The 15,595-nt window shown below is 41.8% G+C and overlaps 3 protein-coding genes across 3 annotated transcripts; 2 read left to right on the top strand and 1 right to left on the bottom strand.

Annotated features, from left to right (window-relative positions):
- Positions 1-1,152: 1,152 nt before the first annotated feature.
- On the bottom strand, positions 1,153-5,538 carry zc3h10 (zinc finger CCCH-type containing 10). Its single transcript, XM_073469175.1, has 3 exons — positions 5,357-5,538; positions 3,696-4,906; positions 1,153-2,282 (listed from the first exon to the last, which is right to left on the bottom strand). Exons 2-3 carry the CDS (start codon positions 4,842-4,844, stop codon positions 1,770-1,772), a joined length of 1,662 nt encoding a protein of 553 aa, XP_073325276.1. The 5' UTR covers positions 4,845-4,906; positions 5,357-5,538; the 3' UTR covers positions 1,153-1,769.
- Positions 5,539-5,800: 262 nt separating this feature from the next.
- Positions 5,801-7,884, top strand: LOC140998622 (dnaJ homolog subfamily B member 9-like). The gene is made up of 2 exons (XM_073468958.1): positions 5,801-6,246; positions 7,494-7,884. The coding sequence occupies exons 1-2, from the start codon at positions 6,003-6,005 to the stop codon at positions 7,790-7,792; spliced, it is 543 nt and encodes a 180-aa protein (XP_073325059.1). The 5' UTR covers positions 5,801-6,002; the 3' UTR covers positions 7,793-7,884.
- A 377-nt stretch (positions 7,885-8,261) lies between these two features.
- Positions 8,262-15,012, top strand: LOC140998723 (sorting nexin-6). The gene is made up of 14 exons (XM_073469083.1): positions 8,262-8,351; positions 8,505-8,615; positions 8,699-8,806; positions 9,463-9,523; positions 9,661-9,785; positions 11,943-12,026; positions 12,114-12,188; positions 12,288-12,318; positions 12,433-12,520; positions 12,638-12,677; positions 12,776-12,862; positions 12,987-13,076; positions 14,353-14,418; positions 14,517-15,012. The coding sequence occupies exons 1-14, from the start codon at positions 8,346-8,348 to the stop codon at positions 14,652-14,654; spliced, it is 1,110 nt and encodes a 369-aa protein (XP_073325184.1). The 5' UTR covers positions 8,262-8,345; the 3' UTR covers positions 14,655-15,012.
- The last annotated feature ends 583 nt before the right edge of the window (positions 15,013-15,595 follow it).

Raw genomic sequence — 15,595 nt, 5'->3', positions numbered from 1 at the left:
ATTCAGTCATAGAAATTAAGAGTTTATTTAGGTTTCAGTAACTGTGGTGACCTTATAAGAACTGTCTTGTGCTGGATTTTGTTAAAAACTCCCCCTGTACAAACCCAAAGAAACTTACCGTAACCTCTGATTTGACAGAGAGATGCATTAAAATTCAACTAAAAATGACCAAAGATGAATTCTATATTATATAAAATAATATATGATACATTCACATAACTACTATCATGTGAAAGGACCATTATAATTCACTCATACAAAGCATAGGAAGTGCATTTGACAATATAATTCAATCTAATACAGCCAAAAATAAATATAGCCTTGCTGAGTTTATAAAATTAAAATATTTGTCATGACGTTAACAATGATTTCAACGTTACAACGATCCAAAAGTAAATTTTAAACTTGCACTATACAGTTTTGGAGAAGAAATTCAAACTCAGAATTGTATTATTTACCATATTAATGAGGTAATAATACAAACTAAGAAATGTTTATTTTTTTCGATGACTGAATAAACAAGCTGCTCTCAGAGGATAATAAGGTCCCCTGAACACTGTTTGAAGCTAGAAAGGTGGCAGGGTCTGCCAAATATAAACAGAGTTTATTTATACAGTCATGGAAATGTAGAGAGTTTAATTAGTTTGTAAGGCATACAAAACTAGTCAATAAAGATCTTTCTCTTCTGATTACAATTTCTTCTCCAAAAACTACACTAGTGCACCTTTGCAGTGAAAATATGGTGATGCAGCCATAAAGACACCGCTGTGTCACTAGTGATCGACTCTTTTTGCTGCTCCAGTTTGTTTAAAAACAGCAGACTGGGCAGTCTACTCGATCCCTAAATCCGGTGTGAGCGCACAAGCCCAGGCCATGCCTCCTAGTGCTTTTAGTACACACACACACAAACACCAAATATCACTCTTGTTTAGACAGCCACACGGATATGAGGCTACTGAAGAATCAGAGGGTATTACATTCAAGTTTACACAATGTGGCTCCACCCAAACAACTCAAGCAATAAAATGTCAACATAAGCATTTGTCTCCAACTGTCTCTCTCTCTTTCTCTCATGACTTATCTTACCTGTGTCAAAAGTGTATGTAAAAGTAAACAGAAGGCAGCCGTGTACAAAGTGACCGACAACACAAGTTTCATTGTTGAATGTTTGTTATTCTTTTTTTAAATGTGCAAAGTACCAAAGATAATTTACACCAGAGCAACCCACAAAAATATATACACAAACTGCTTCCAAAGTCTTCACGTCCCCACGAGAACGGCACCGCAGTCTTGCAGAAATGGTTACAACACCATGGATGAGCTTTCATATTTGCAGTGTGTTGCAGTTTTTGGTGCCTATGTTTGAAAGGAACCCTTTGGTACAAAGGCTGTTCACAGGTCAGTCAGGAGAGATGCATTTGTGATGTTGCCACAAGTGACAGCAACGTTGCTGGACAGGAAATATTAAACTGTTGTACCAGAATCTTTACATTATTGTATTTCGTGGGAGTAAATTTATTTAATTAATTTTTGACTCGCCTACAAACCTACCCACATTGGGTTCTGAACAGAAAAGTCCTTATCCTGCCCTCTGGTGGAGAAGCTTGTTGTTACAGCGTTACCTCGCTGTAATAGACAGACATAGACAGTCAAAGATCTGTCATCAGTTGAATCTCACATAACGTAACATAAACAAAGACTATGTTAAAAATCCCTTTTAAGGATGCTACAGTCTGACTTGAAGGTACTACAGTCCTGCTCTTCATCAGTTAGTGAGGCAGAGTGGTGATCCTCATGCTCTGACTTGCAATTGGGTACGACACCATTGGGGTGGTGGCGTGACTCATGGTGATGCCAGGCAGAGGCTGCGTCATGGACACTGCCACTGGTGCCACAGACACAGCCACCGGAGCCATAGAAACAGGTGGTGCCATCCCCTGGGCAATGGTTTGTGCAAGGGCTGCTGAGAGGGGGGTGATCTCAGGGTTGAGGTGGGGTGGAGGGGCTGTAGGTGGGGCAGCGTTAGTCGGGGGTGCCGCAGGGGCTCCGGTAGGAGCTACCAGGTCTTGCTGGGTGACAGGCCGAGGCTGCAGTCCAGCGCTGCTCAGGGTGGTGTGAGTCTGGGCGATGCCATGATTGTAGGAGCTTACTGCACCCACAGGGGGAGCCAGACTCTGCTCAGTGGGTGCAGGAGTGGAGGACAGCGTCATCACCTTGGCCTGGCTTCGGAACTGGGCGTTCTGCTCCAGAAGGACCTCATTGGTGGCGATGAGATTTGAAACCTGAGAATCACACAAGACACACATTAGACAAAATGTCTCTGCAGTGGGTTGTAAAAAAGGGCCCGAAACTCTACATCATTTATCAAAAGCAAAGTTCTGAAACAACCTTAAAGATATTTTGGCTACTTGACGTTAAACAGAAAATTGTTTATTGACAGAAATCATTTCTTTACATGTAGTATTTCCACCAGCTACCACAATCACAGCTTTTGCAGCTGTTGAATAAACAGGTTTGTGAAGAATCATCAAGCAGACTTTAGCCCCTAACCTCCCCCTCGGCTGTGTCTTATGATGTTACAGAATGCCTCTGCCTTTTTTAAATGTTCACAAATAGATTAATCGGAGTTTCAGTCATATGACTGAAGGCTAAACCCTTCCAAGTACGTTTTATTCTTGGATTTAAAACAGGTCTGATATATCTTTTCTTGTTTAGAGTCATTACTGCTCAGAATTTGAAAAAGGATAACATGCCTGTGCAAAATAAAGTGAACAAGTAGTTGTTCCTGTTCAAGTCACACACTCCAGAGTACATTTGTTGCCACATTAATCTCTCATGCTGCACTCTTTGTTTTAACTCTTCTAGTACCACTTCAAACCATGTCTGTAAATGAACCCTTCTTAACCCCTGATCGGTCCCTATTTAAGGTTTATATTATGTCATTGAGTAAGTGGCTTCAACACTCTCCTCTTAACAAGTCGTTTTTAAACCACATGTCAACAAAAAAGTAGCGCCGCCACCAGAATTAAAGACACAGTTTAAGAAGGTGCCATCACTCTGATATTGATAGAAGTCTTTTAAACACAGGAACTAACACGAGGCGATAACTAAATGAAGTTCCAAGTTTTCTAATGATGTTAAATATTTATTGTCTGTAAAGACACATTTTCATTCATGATCTGGTAACAAACTAATGGTAAATCTTCCATCAATTCTTCAATGTATATGAATTTTGTTCAATTTATATGGTCAAAAAAGACTGAGATCTTAACTCCTCACATTGCTAACACACTTCAATGTACTACTAACTGCAACTAAGGATTACTTTTATTATAGATTATTCAGCATATCTTTTACTTTAGTAATTCATTATTCTGTTAAAATAGCAGAAAACTGAAAAATGTCCAAAGGTCATGCTCTCAAATAGCTTTTTCTTTACTGTCAGATAACACAAAGACAAACAGAAAAAACCCTCATTAAAAAAGTTGGAACATCAGTTGTTTACTGCAAAATGTCTCAAATCGTTTATCAACCTACTTATAATCTCCCTCGTGCAACTCAATTCAATCTAATACAGCCAAAAATAAGTACTACCCTTACTGAGTTTATAAAACTCAAATATTTGTCATGACTTTAACAACAACGATTTCAGAGAAACCAAAAAGTTATAGTCCCCCACCCTCTCTCATTCTAACCTGCTTCTTCAACTCTTCCACTCTCTTCCTCAGCAGGGAGTTTTCCTCCTCCAGGAACCTGTACTCCAGAGGGCGTGGTTGCAGCGTGGCTTGGATTCCCAGTTCATAGTGCCCACCCCCAGTCCCATCTGCCAGGCGCAGACCCTCCAACCGTCTTCTCTTAAACTGTAGAGCAGTGTGGTCCACAGAGGCCTCTAGGGAGCCAGCATCAAACAGCCCACTTTCCAGCAGAGGGTCGTACACTGAGCATGAGCTCCTGTCATAACGGCGCTGCCCTGCAGAACTTATTGACAGGCAACCGCTCATCCCGCCGCCACCAACTCCCCCAACTCCTGAGATACCTGGATCTCTGCACCCACCCAGGCTTGGGCAACCCATCCCCATCATATTACTTCCACCTCCAACTCCCACAAGTCCTTGCATTCCTCCACAGGCACCTCCTCCTCCACTGCCTATCCCTCCCCCGGGATTGACCATTCCACTGGCACCTGGCCCCACAACACCACCTCCCCCAACCCTTGAGGGCTCATATTCATAGTCTTTTTTGACATGGCGGAATTTACATTTATTGCCCCTCTGGCACTCTCCCTTCAGGAAGTCTCTGCAGATCGGGACCTCCCCGCGGCTGTGGGGGAGATCCATGGGGGACAGGCCCAGCCGTGCTGCAACTTTCCCTCTTAGTCTGAGGGGTAGCTCTCCTGTTTTCTTGTAATAGTCTTCATCGTCCTTAGAGCCGTGGACAAAGCGGCAGTTGGAGCGCATGCACTCTTTATTCTGGTGGTCGTGACAGAAGATGAATTCATTCTTTTGCACTCCCAAGTCTGGCACCTCGTTGAAGTCTGGGTGTCTGAAGCGGCAGCGCTTCCCCCTCTTGCACACATTGCGTATGAAGTCCCTGCAGACACCGTCCAACGCCAGCCCTGCACCTTGCCCCCCACCCCCTCCGTTCCCACAACTGTTGCCATTTCCAAGTGCCCCACCGCCCCCCATGCTCCCTGAACCAGAGACGTTGCCTCCAACACTTCCTCCTGGACCTCCTCTGCCCTCTGCAGAGCCCCCTGTCAAGCCAGAACCAAGTCCTCCTTCCTCACCCAGACCACCAGCACTCCCACCACCACCTGACAGATAGGAACTGTCCCGGTCAGGCATGGCGCTCGGCCCAGCGCGAGGAGAAAACGGCACTCATGTGTATGAGGGGGGGCTGACGTGACCTGCAGACATTCACATACACAGGTAAAACACTTCCATGCAAATATCTGCAAGATAAAATATAAACCCCAGTTGAAAGATTAGCTTTAAAAGTAAGAATATGAATATAAAAGTTATGAAGATAGGACTTTTTGGTTTAGCTGGATAAGACAAGGGCTGAAATATCAACACGTGACAACACCTGGTAAACATGAAGTAGCTTTGGTGTTGTTGTTGTTGACGCTAGGTTGCTGAGCAGTAGTTGTGTTATTTTGGTAAACTAACACAAAATAACAATTGGGTTCTTATCGTGCCAAGCCGAATTGAATGCACAGGTTAGCTGTCTCTAAATAAAGCACACTCTGTGTCATACATATGAATAAGTGAGTCTAAAATGGTGCTGAGCATCGTCAGGTTGATACAAGCTAGCGAACATTATCTGGCTAACTGGCTAAATGCTAATGTTGTCTCACCAAATTGAAACTATGAGCAGGATCCAGAGGGCAGACGGGTTAGTCCCACGCAGAAAAGCCTCGCTCCGATTCACCGAAGCCACCGAGATATCTCCGCTAACAACAGCAATCAGGCGTGTGTTAGTTTTGGCAATCCCTCAAGGCCCCGGTGCTGTTTACCACATATCTTGGTGCATCTTTCATTACCGACGAAGAAGACGAGCCTCTTGCTCTCCGTTTCCTCTCAGCGCTCTTCTGCCATCTAGTGGCCGTTACTGTGAACTGCACCGAAATGTGCATTTACTTTGTTTTTTTCAAATATAAAACTAATTTTAAACGGTTTAAACGTTTAATAGAGCACAATGGCGGTCACATCGCCAAACGACGGTGAGGTTGTTTTTTATTTTATGTACTTTCACCACCGCTTTGTGTGTAATTCGGATGAAATGGGCGTCACATCTTGAGCCTCCAAGCTACCAGGTGGTAAGTACACTCTTCCCTGAGCCTTGGCTTGTCTTGCTGGGTGCTGTCTCTGCTGACGTGTAGACAAGATAGCTTTGTTTGCATATGATGATGAGCCGTCAAACCGCAATTTAGCGGTTCTTCCAGATAACTTCTTTGTGTAACACTTGAGCCTTAGTTCCTCATCTGAGCACAGGCGCACAGCATGGCAGCGCAAGGTGCTTTTCACTGGATGCAAGTAGCCGCCGTCCTGCCGCTGCTGCTGCTGCTGTCTGAAGTCCTGCCTGCTGCCTCCGAGACGAGCAGAAAGTACTATGAGACTCTCAGTGTGGAGCCAACTGCAACTGACAGCCAGATAAAGAAGAGCTTCCGCACACTGGCCATAAAATACCACCCTGATAAGAACAAGAGCGCCGATGCAGAGAAGACTTTCAGAGAGATTGTTGAAGGTAAAACAGGCCTGCGACAAACTGATACTTGTTATAGTGTAATCTAAAGTGAAACAAGTGAAATGAATGTCATCACTTTCAAAACAGATGCTTTACAAGAGTTCTCTTAATAGGCAGGCTTCATAAATACAACTACGTGCCGTGCCTTTTGTTAGACCCCCTTAAAGGTGCACTACGTAGTTTTGGGGAAGAAATGTTAATTAGAAGAGAAAGATCTTTATCATCTGTTTGTCTCATGCCTAAACAAACCAAACAAACTCTGCTTTCATGACCGACAATTTTGAAAAAAAGAGACTGAGCTTAATGGACAGCACAGTTTCATACTGTTTTACTTTGTGTATATGTGGCGGACCCTGCCACCTTTCCAGCTTCAAACAGTGTTCTGGGGACCTTATTTTCCTCTGAGAACAGCTTGTTTATTTTGTTATGGCAAAAATACATATTTCTGAGTTTGCGTTATTACATCACTGTATATTACTCCTTAACATTTTAAATATCAAAATTCTGACTTTGAATTTCTTCTCCGAAACAACATAGTGCCCCTTTAAGTATGATGCAGTCTAATACAACAGCCCTGCAATAAGTCCTACTCTTCTGAAGGTTAAAAGGTTCAGTTTTTGTGTTGTTAAGTAAAAAACACCAATTTAACTGTATTGCTATCATAGACATAAATGGGATGGGGGAGGCCCTATATATAAAAAAACACAGTATACAGTAACTCAACACAATTATAACAGCACCACAGTTTTGATCTTAAAGTTGAAGCAACACCTCTCCAAAACAGTTCCAGCAAAAAGTAAACATTATAAACTTCATGAAGTTAGGATTTATTGCAGGGCTATTGTATCATACTGTGTTACCTTTAGCTAAGTGTACCTAATGAACTTGCACCTGAGTGTACTAGCTAGTGTTGTTCAGACTAGATCAGAACAGATCAGACTATAATCGACATTGCAGTATGGCTAAGTGCAATATCCAAATCACAAGATCACAGTTATTTGAGAAAAGTCAAATGTGTGACACAACAAGTTAACTAAGATAACTTGTCTGTTTGGTACAGACCCAAACAAATGTCACATCATCTTGATTTCTAATAGTTTTTTCAGTGAAAATTAAAACTGTTATGCAGTCCTAATTCTAATTTAATCCTGAATCATATCGCAATATCTGTCTGAATAATTGCATCATATGATTGTGTTCCACATACTTTGTAGCCTTATTTATAACCCTGTTTTCTCCTCTTCTAGCCTACAAGGTGCTCTCCAACAAGGAGAGGAGGAGGCAGTATGACAGTGTGGGCCATGAGGCCTTCCTAAAAGATGGCGCTTCTGACGACCCTGAGGATCAATATGACACAGGCTTCGACTTCAGTTTTGCAGACCTCTTCCACAACTTTGACGATGGTCCTTCTGACGAGGAGAAGCTCCACTTCCACTGGAGCTTTCATCAGGATGGAGAGGATGCCGACGGTTTACATGGAAATTACGTATTTGATGAGTCCGACTTCAGCTTCCCTTACTCGGATGAGGATGAAGATCACTACTAGATATCTGTTTTTTTTAAACATGTGTACTGTATGACTGTTGTGATTGAACGTACTGTCTTTCTCTTGACAATAAAGTGTACATTTAAAATTGACATCTCAGTGTCTGTGTCTTATATGCAGCACATAGAAACTGGGACTCTTTGGTAGCTGTGTGTATTCTGCCTCTTTTATGGGATAACTCATGAGTTCAGTGTTTGTTTACAGGTTTGTGGGGTTGACAGCTGGGGGAAATGATCGGACCGTTATGCCACTTTTCCTGTGTGGGTGTGTCGAAGGTCCTGAGTTACTGACACACCAGTTGCTCATCGTTTTCCCTGAGCCAGCACTTTAGATTTGGCACTGTTTTACTCCATTTCTCATAGGACCAGTGTGCACTTTGACCCAGAGGATATCCTGTGCCTGCTCAGCAGTTACAGCGAGAGCGCACTAAAGCCAACATAAGACAGAAGATCTTTTACAGCTCTATGCACTTTTTATCGAGATAAAGGGAGATTTAAGCACGCTACAAAGCTGATTAAAGACAGACTGGAAACATTCACCCACAAGCTCGACAATGATGGTGAGTGTGCTGGAAAATGTTCTTTATGACAACCTCTGATCATGTGACTTTTTGTCTTTTTACTCCAGGCAGACATCCAAATGCAGTGTGTGCTAAGTTTAGTTTTTCTACTCAGCTATTGACAAATATTGACAGCCACATGTTTTATTCCAGGAAGAGGTAAAAGAAGTGACATCTAATCTGAGTGTCCACGGTCAAAACATCAAGGTTACAGAGGTGCTGAAAGACGGGGACACACTCACCTTCCTAATTGTTTCTCAAAAGGTTAGAAAATAATTAATTTACATGTGATTTGCTGCTGCCATTTGTTTGTAGTATGATATTATTGCCTATTTCGTTTGTGCCAGCTGTCTGGGACGGGGGAGTACCATGTGGACCGGACCTATGATGATTTTGAATGGCTGCAGCAGCACCTGTTCTCTCAGGAGGATGTGCCCGGGATTCAGGGAGTCATAGTCAGTACTTTTGTTTCTTACAGTAACAGTTGAAGAAGATCAGTACTATTTGCTCAGTCATCATGTGCTGCTGTATGTTATCTTTTTTTGTCTAACTGCCAACTGTAGCTTCACCAATTCAGGGGTGTGTTCAGAATTTGAGCTAAAGTAAACTAAGTTGTTTACTTACATACACAGACCTAACCACTGGTGCTACTGCCACACAAGTTATGGAGAGAATGTTGCTTCTTTAAAGGTCCTTCCTCCTTTCCGTTGTAATCAGGAAGCTGATTCTAGTGTTGACATTCAGCCAGCTGCCCTGTTTCTGTAGAAAAATAAGTGGGAGTTTTGTGATCTGATTGGCTGTTTTTCCTAAAGATGTGGAAAACTATGAGGAAGTGTTTTTTGTATGTGTGTGCGTTTGTGATGTATTACACAAGCAGATGCTGTGTAATGGCTCATCCAGGGCATAATTTGTACATACTATAAATCCAAGCACTATGTAGCTCAAAAAGCATTAACCTTATTACGGTGCTTCACCTGAGCCAAGCACCTGATGGAAGAACATTTTGTTTTTGGAAAACAGTTGAAGGAATCTTGCTTTTTTTAAAAAAAAAAACAAAAAAAAACAGTAAGGGCAATAATAAAGATTGAATGTCTTTTTTGTTTTCTCCAAGTTTCCTCCTCTTCCCGCAAAGGCTCAGGTGAATGCATCTGCCAAGGTTGTGAAACAGCTTGGTGAGTATATCAGGACACCAACTCTATAAAAAAGATTTTTAAGTAAAATTAATCAAATATATTTACAATTTCACAGTCTGTTTCGTGTGCACGTGATATAAAGTGTTACGATGAAAACGTTGCTGGTTTTCTCGCAGGCTTCCTTGCTTTAGGAGAGTGGCAGCCGTACTGTAAAGCCCTGGAAATCTTCCTCCGGCAGATTGCTACACACAGCATTCTCAGCAAAAACAAAGCTGTGGAGATTTTCCTGACGAGCTCAGACGTAAGTGGACACAAACAAACATGTTTTTCCTTGCGTTTTAAATCCTGTTTTTTTATGATTAGCCCCAGTAAAACGAACTTTATAATACTAAAGGGAGCAACGTGATACTATTTTTTACGAGAGACACAGACAATAAAAGGTTAAACTTTCACTGACACTGTTTCAGATGTGAAAATGAAGAGATTCATGTGACAAATATAGTGCCTTTGACACTTATGGAAGGCGGAAGGCGTCCACTGAAATGAGACGTCTGCAGAGCATTCACCGTAGCAGCATAGTAAAAATCTGCCGGTTGCCAAACGTAACATTTGGCAAGTGACAAACATGATACAGCAGTTGTGTCAAACAGCAAACTTATGGCCGTATTTGGAGGAGCCTTTTGTATGGGCCTGTTAACGGAGATGGAATGTGGACTTGAAACTCTTCCTGAACTGGGACACAGCTATAATGAACGGTTGTGTGTAGTTAGAGGAATGGATGGACACAACATTAAACAGGCTGGTGAAATTGTCCCAGTCATCAAATGTAGACCCACAGAGGCAGGGAGGTTGAAAACATAAAGCAGGCTTTAATGAGCTGATGTTCAATCTGTTCAGTCCAAAAAAGAACGCAAGTAACATAAGCCAGGCAAAGGAAAGTCCAAGGAAAAGTGAAATACAAAACTGAGGACAAACCAGAAAACCACGAGGAACAATTCAGCACCACAGGGAACACAGGAGACACGTGGACGGAAACAGACAATACAACAAAGACTGAGGGAACAACACAGGCTTAAAGACAAACTAAACTAACGAGGGGATGAGGTGCAGGTGCGGGGCCAAGGCAGTGCTAACAGACCGATGTGAGACAGGTGTGGCGGGGGGGTCAGGCTGAGGAGGTGCACAGGAACACAGGAGGGAAACAGAACTCTGGGAACACAGATGAGCAGGAAGTTGAAAGTGACAGCAAGACACAAGAGGATATAACTACAAATTAAAACTAACCAGAACAATGACAGAAATATCACAAATTATTGCGTTGAAATTTTATGGGAACAAACAGGGAAGTGAAAACAAAATCATCAAGTCCACAAGCTCTCAGCCTGCAAATAACATCAAGTGGGTGAGGAAGGCAGAGTCAAGTCAATGTTATTTATACAGCGCTAGATCAGACGTTTTCTCACGACACTTTTCATTCCCAGCACATCCAGGTCATACTCTTGCATATCATACTATAATTTACAGAGAACATGCTTTCCTTCAGGAGCATGTGTTTGGCAACTGTGATGAGGAAGAATTGCATTCAAACAGGCAGAATGTGATTTGATTACTTTCTGTTACTTTTGGATTACTTCAATACCAAACATGTTCAAACAAAAACAAGAGATATTAAATATCAATAAGATGACTTGTATTTAACCTCAGTAACTGTATTCAGTTTCACCTGAGACCAGAGTAAGTGAAGTGTTGTCATGTGTGCGGATGTGTATAGTTACAGACTAGTATGTCATTCTTTTTTTTTTTTTTTTATTTAATCCTATTAGTAATCTGCTTTTTTTTAACTGAAAATATCTGTAATCCAATCTTTTTTCTTTAACCTTATTACTTTGTTAACTTCATTATAACAATGATATAAACAACTTTAATAATAATTGTTTCCATAAAACCTTTGTTTGAGAGGGATATTATAAATGTTAATGTGTCACTGTAGCCTTTAACAAGGCAGTGTGTTATTCAGTAGCTGCACCTTACAGGTAGAAGATATCAGTTATAAAAAGTGTTGATAAGAAACAGTATAGAGTAATAAAATAGAGTAAATCATACAGGTTAAAGTATCTCTATACAAAGCAATGCATTATTTCATAAATGTATAATAAACATACTATAATAATAAACATTTTGTATGTATGTATGCAGTTACACAGACGCAGTAATTCTACCTTTACACTGTATCAAAGTCAGAGTTTGTCAGGTTGTTTCTCTCCTTTATACAGTAAGTTCAGAAACATTTTCATTAAGTCAGCAATGCTGCATAACGAGCATTAGCAGATTTTGTGGTGGCATGAGCCAAGAAACTCCTTCAGACGTTCCAAGAACGTGTGTGTCCTGCTGGGAAGATTTTGTACACTGTGTTTAAACAGTATTAACTTTGAAAGCTTATTTGTGTCTTTGTGCGTAGCCTCCAGGCAGACAGAGAGCGAGGAAAAACATTTTCAACCGCCTGAGCCAAGCTGTGGAAGGGATGAGGAAAGAAGGCCATAAGGTACACCACTGGGACCCCTACAGACAGACGTTTACAGCCTTTACAACTGTCTGTTAGGTTTTAATGCCATCATTTCTGTGCCTGCAGGATGTGGATGAGTTCTTTCAAACTGAACGTGATCATAACCTCGTTCTAACTGGCTACACCAAGACTGCGGCTGAGGTGATACATTTAGTTTTTCCCTTTCTCCTCACACATGCAGACACACAGTCCTGTTTGATTTTTGAATGCGTGACTTCTAACTTTTTGTTTGTCCCACAGAGATTCCTAGACGTGGTGCTAACTGAGCAAAGTAAGAAAACTGCTGCTTTTTGTTTTAAAGTTTTAGAGGATGTGGAGTCTACTAGCTCCCCAGCACATTGTATTTGTCTCGGACGTGTTGAAAGTGTTTTCTATTTGTTTGAAGAAATAGCAGTGGCCTGTGGGCACTTCTCGGCTGCTCTACATCTGTGTGTGGAACCAGGGGAGGATCCTGACAAACAGGCTTTCACCAAGTGAGTCAATAATAGTTCTGGTCCTGTGCACATGTATTTAAAGTTAACAACTCAGAACATTGCACGCAAGTTATAATAAATCAGTTGTATATAAAAAAGTACGCTTTCCTCTTTCAGGGCTTGTGTGAAATTATCAGAAGTCTTTGATTCTATGAAGGTAAATTGTTTGTCTCTATTTAACAGAAATACATAAACAACATAAGGCACCATTGCTTTGTCAATGAGCTGCACATAATGTGCTTTTTGTTTGGGCAGAAAAATATAACAAGTGTGGCTGAGAACAACATGAACACTCTTGGGCTGGGCCTGGACCTGGAGTCCCGCTACCAGGAGGCAGAAAAGGTGTGTCAAAGTAATGTGTCTTGTCTCTCCATCTACCTTGAATCCTGGCCTTTTATTGATATATGACATGTGACACTGAAACGTCTGACCAATGTTTTCCTGTGTAACATTATGTCCAATGCAGGAAATGCTCTTCAGGAGAACCTGTAAACTAGTGGAGTTAGAGACTGCCAGAAGGAACGCAGAGAAGGCCAAACCTGTCAAGAAGGCTGCTGTGAGTATCTGTGACCAATGTATTACCAGTGTCGGGGGCAGTGTAATCACATTACATCTGTCTCTAACACAATAGTGTAGCACCTGACTGTTCCTACATTCAGTTATCACTTTACAGTTATTAATAAATTACCTCCATTCACATAATGGGCAGATAGAAAAAATCATCAGCGTGGAGAGGGGGCACTCAGGGGGTCCTGACTTCAAGAGGGAAAAGACGATTTTAGAGAATCGTTCTCATAAGATAAAATCACTGCTTCAGTTATAAACAGGTCAAATAAGGGGGGCTAGTCTCCTATAAAGCCATGGTTTGATGAGCATTTATATATGTTCTTGTACAAGTAAAAGATCTTGAAAGTTTGAAAGGTCAAAGTCCGCACCAATAGAAGCTCTTCTCTCCCACTCTCCTGAAACACCTCGTCCGTCATCTTGCCTTTAATTGTGTGACTTCATGACATCACACGAGGTCACAGACTCAGACATTTGTGTGATTTATGCCCGGCTGCCAGTTTGGCACGTATGAAAATGAAGCGGTACTGGCTCAGGCGTGTGTGAGCTGGCCAATCAGAGTGGGTGTTTGGGAGGATGGACCTTAAAGAGACAGGAGCTAAAACAGAGTGTTTCAGACAGAGGGGGAATACACTGCTACAGCACTGGACAGTATGAGGAACCTGATGTGTTTTTTGAGCATTAAAGCATGTAAACCTATTGTAGTTGTAACCCAAAATTAAATTATGCTCCTGAAAACGAGCATAGTATGTCTCCTTTAAGTCTGTCATTATCATCTAATTGTGTTAGGGAGGCCATTCTCATTTTATTTATCTGTTTAAGCAATTCATATTTATACTAGCGGGCATTGGGAAAGACTATAGACTATATTGTTTTATATAATGATATAGTTTTATTTTGAGGCCGTTACTGCACACAACATTTTTCTTTTCTTTCCTTTCTGTCGGCCTTGCCCCATAAAACAGTATAAACGAAAGGGCTTTTGTTTGCCCTCCTTATCACGACAGGTTTATATCCTAATCTCAATGTAACACATTACTTTCTACAGTTACTTTTTTAAAATACATGACTTCTTTTCAGCATGTATACGCTGCTATATCAGATGTACATGCTTTCTTGTGACCAGCAGGTGTCAGTAGCGTTCTGCTGAGAAGATTCAGTAGTAGATGATAAAGATGAGAAGACATCAGATGCAAATATAATCTTTACATTCACTCTGATGAAGACCAAGTATATAATGATGATGACTTGCTCTTCATATTCATCAGATGGAGGAGGTGAAGAAAGCAGCAGAGACAGAGTTTGATCACATTTGTGGAGTGGCTAAACAGGAGGTAAAGCACACGGCTCACCCTTCTCAAGTGTACCGAGTGTGTTAACAACCTATTTGTTGACTTTATGTATTAACGTGCATGTGACGTGTTTCTCCCAGATTTCACGTTTCCAAGGTGTACGTGTGGAGATACTGCAGCAGTCTCTGGTTCAGTGGTGTGAAAAGCAGCTTCTCACGGCCAAAGAGAACGCTGACCAGTTCAACCAGCACCTGCAAGCCTTCAGAGGGATGGCCTAGTGACCTCACACTTAATGAAGCGTCCTCAGTATGTCTAAACATAGCGTGGTGTAACCCAAACATGTCCTTCACCCTGTGGTGCTGTAGTCTGACACTTTACTGGATTCGATCACATGCAGTGTAAATAAAGAAATGTTAGTAAAAGGGAAATCAAACAGCCGACCTATAATTTGTGCACACACACACACACACACCATTTTGATTTCTTTGCAGTGGACTTGTGGTCTTTGTGTGTGAGCGTCTATGTGTTCTATACTCCACTAATACATTTGTGCTGAGAGTGTATTGTACTGCTCTCTAGCTACTACATCAGCCGGGGTCACACGGAATAAAGTGTGATGAATTGATTCCCAAAGTACCTGCTCGCCTTTTGTGTGTGTTTCTTACTCCTGGATCATTAATCAGTTGGTTTGACTGCTACTACAAGGACGTGGCAACAAGGACACTCTGTGCCGGCTTTTTCTTTGGCTTTTCAAACTATTCTGGCATCGTGAATATCTGTTAACGATCTGTTAGCATTCTCTTATTTTCCAGATGACTGTATGAAAGGTCTGGCATCAAACCATGGCACACTTGTGCCTAACTAAAATTTCAGCACATCAGGACAATGTCATCATCTCCTTCTCTGTCTGCTGCGGACTGTAGGTCCATATCTCAGCACTGCTGAGCGCTTCATCTCATCTGTTCCGGCCTGTAATCTCTCCGCTGGGTGAATAAGGAGGAGTGGTTCCCATTTGAGGGAATGAGTCAGAGAGAGATAGATGACTGGTCTCATAAGAAGAGAGGGTGGAGAGGAGGTTTGGCTCATTTGACAATGAAGGAGTAGCTAAAAGGCAATCATGCCATAGAGTGCCAAGAGTTTGTTTTCAATTCCACCCAAACAGAATGTTTGGTTCGGTCATGGCAGGAAGGAAATCCTGCCGACTCTTGGCATTGGGTGA

This window comes from Pagrus major, chromosome 6, assembly GCF_040436345.1.
Source record: "Pagrus major chromosome 6, Pma_NU_1.0".
In the NCBI taxonomy this organism is placed as follows: domain Eukaryota; kingdom Metazoa; phylum Chordata; class Actinopteri; order Spariformes; family Sparidae; genus Pagrus; species Pagrus major.
The sequence above is the reverse complement of the archived record's forward strand: the minus strand, read 5'-3'. Positions and strand labels throughout refer to the sequence as shown.

Excerpts from the sequence above, each read along its gene's own strand:
- LOC140998622 (XM_073468958.1), top strand. The coding sequence starts at position 6,003 with ATGGCAGCGCAAGGTGCTTTTCACTGGATGCAAGTAGCCGCCGTCCTG. Across the intron at positions 6,247-7,493 it reads TTTCAGAGAGATTGTTGAAG|CCTACAAGGTGCTCTCCAAC; the intron begins GTAAAACAGGCC and ends CTCCTCTTCTAG.
- zc3h10 (XM_073469175.1), bottom strand. The coding sequence starts at position 4,844 with ATGCCTGACCGGGACAGTTCCTATCTGTCAGGTGGTGGTGGGAGTGCT. Across the intron at positions 2,283-3,695 it reads TGGAAGAGTTGAAGAAGCAG|GTTTCAAATCTCATCGCCAC; the intron begins GTTAGAATGAGA and ends TGTGATTCTCAG.
- LOC140998723 (XM_073469083.1), top strand. Across the intron at positions 8,616-8,698 it reads TCCTAATTGTTTCTCAAAAG|CTGTCTGGGACGGGGGAGTA; the intron begins GTTAGAAAATAA and ends CGTTTGTGCCAG. Across the intron at positions 12,521-12,637 it reads GACAAACAGGCTTTCACCAA|GGCTTGTGTGAAATTATCAG; the intron begins GTGAGTCAATAA and ends TTCCTCTTTCAG.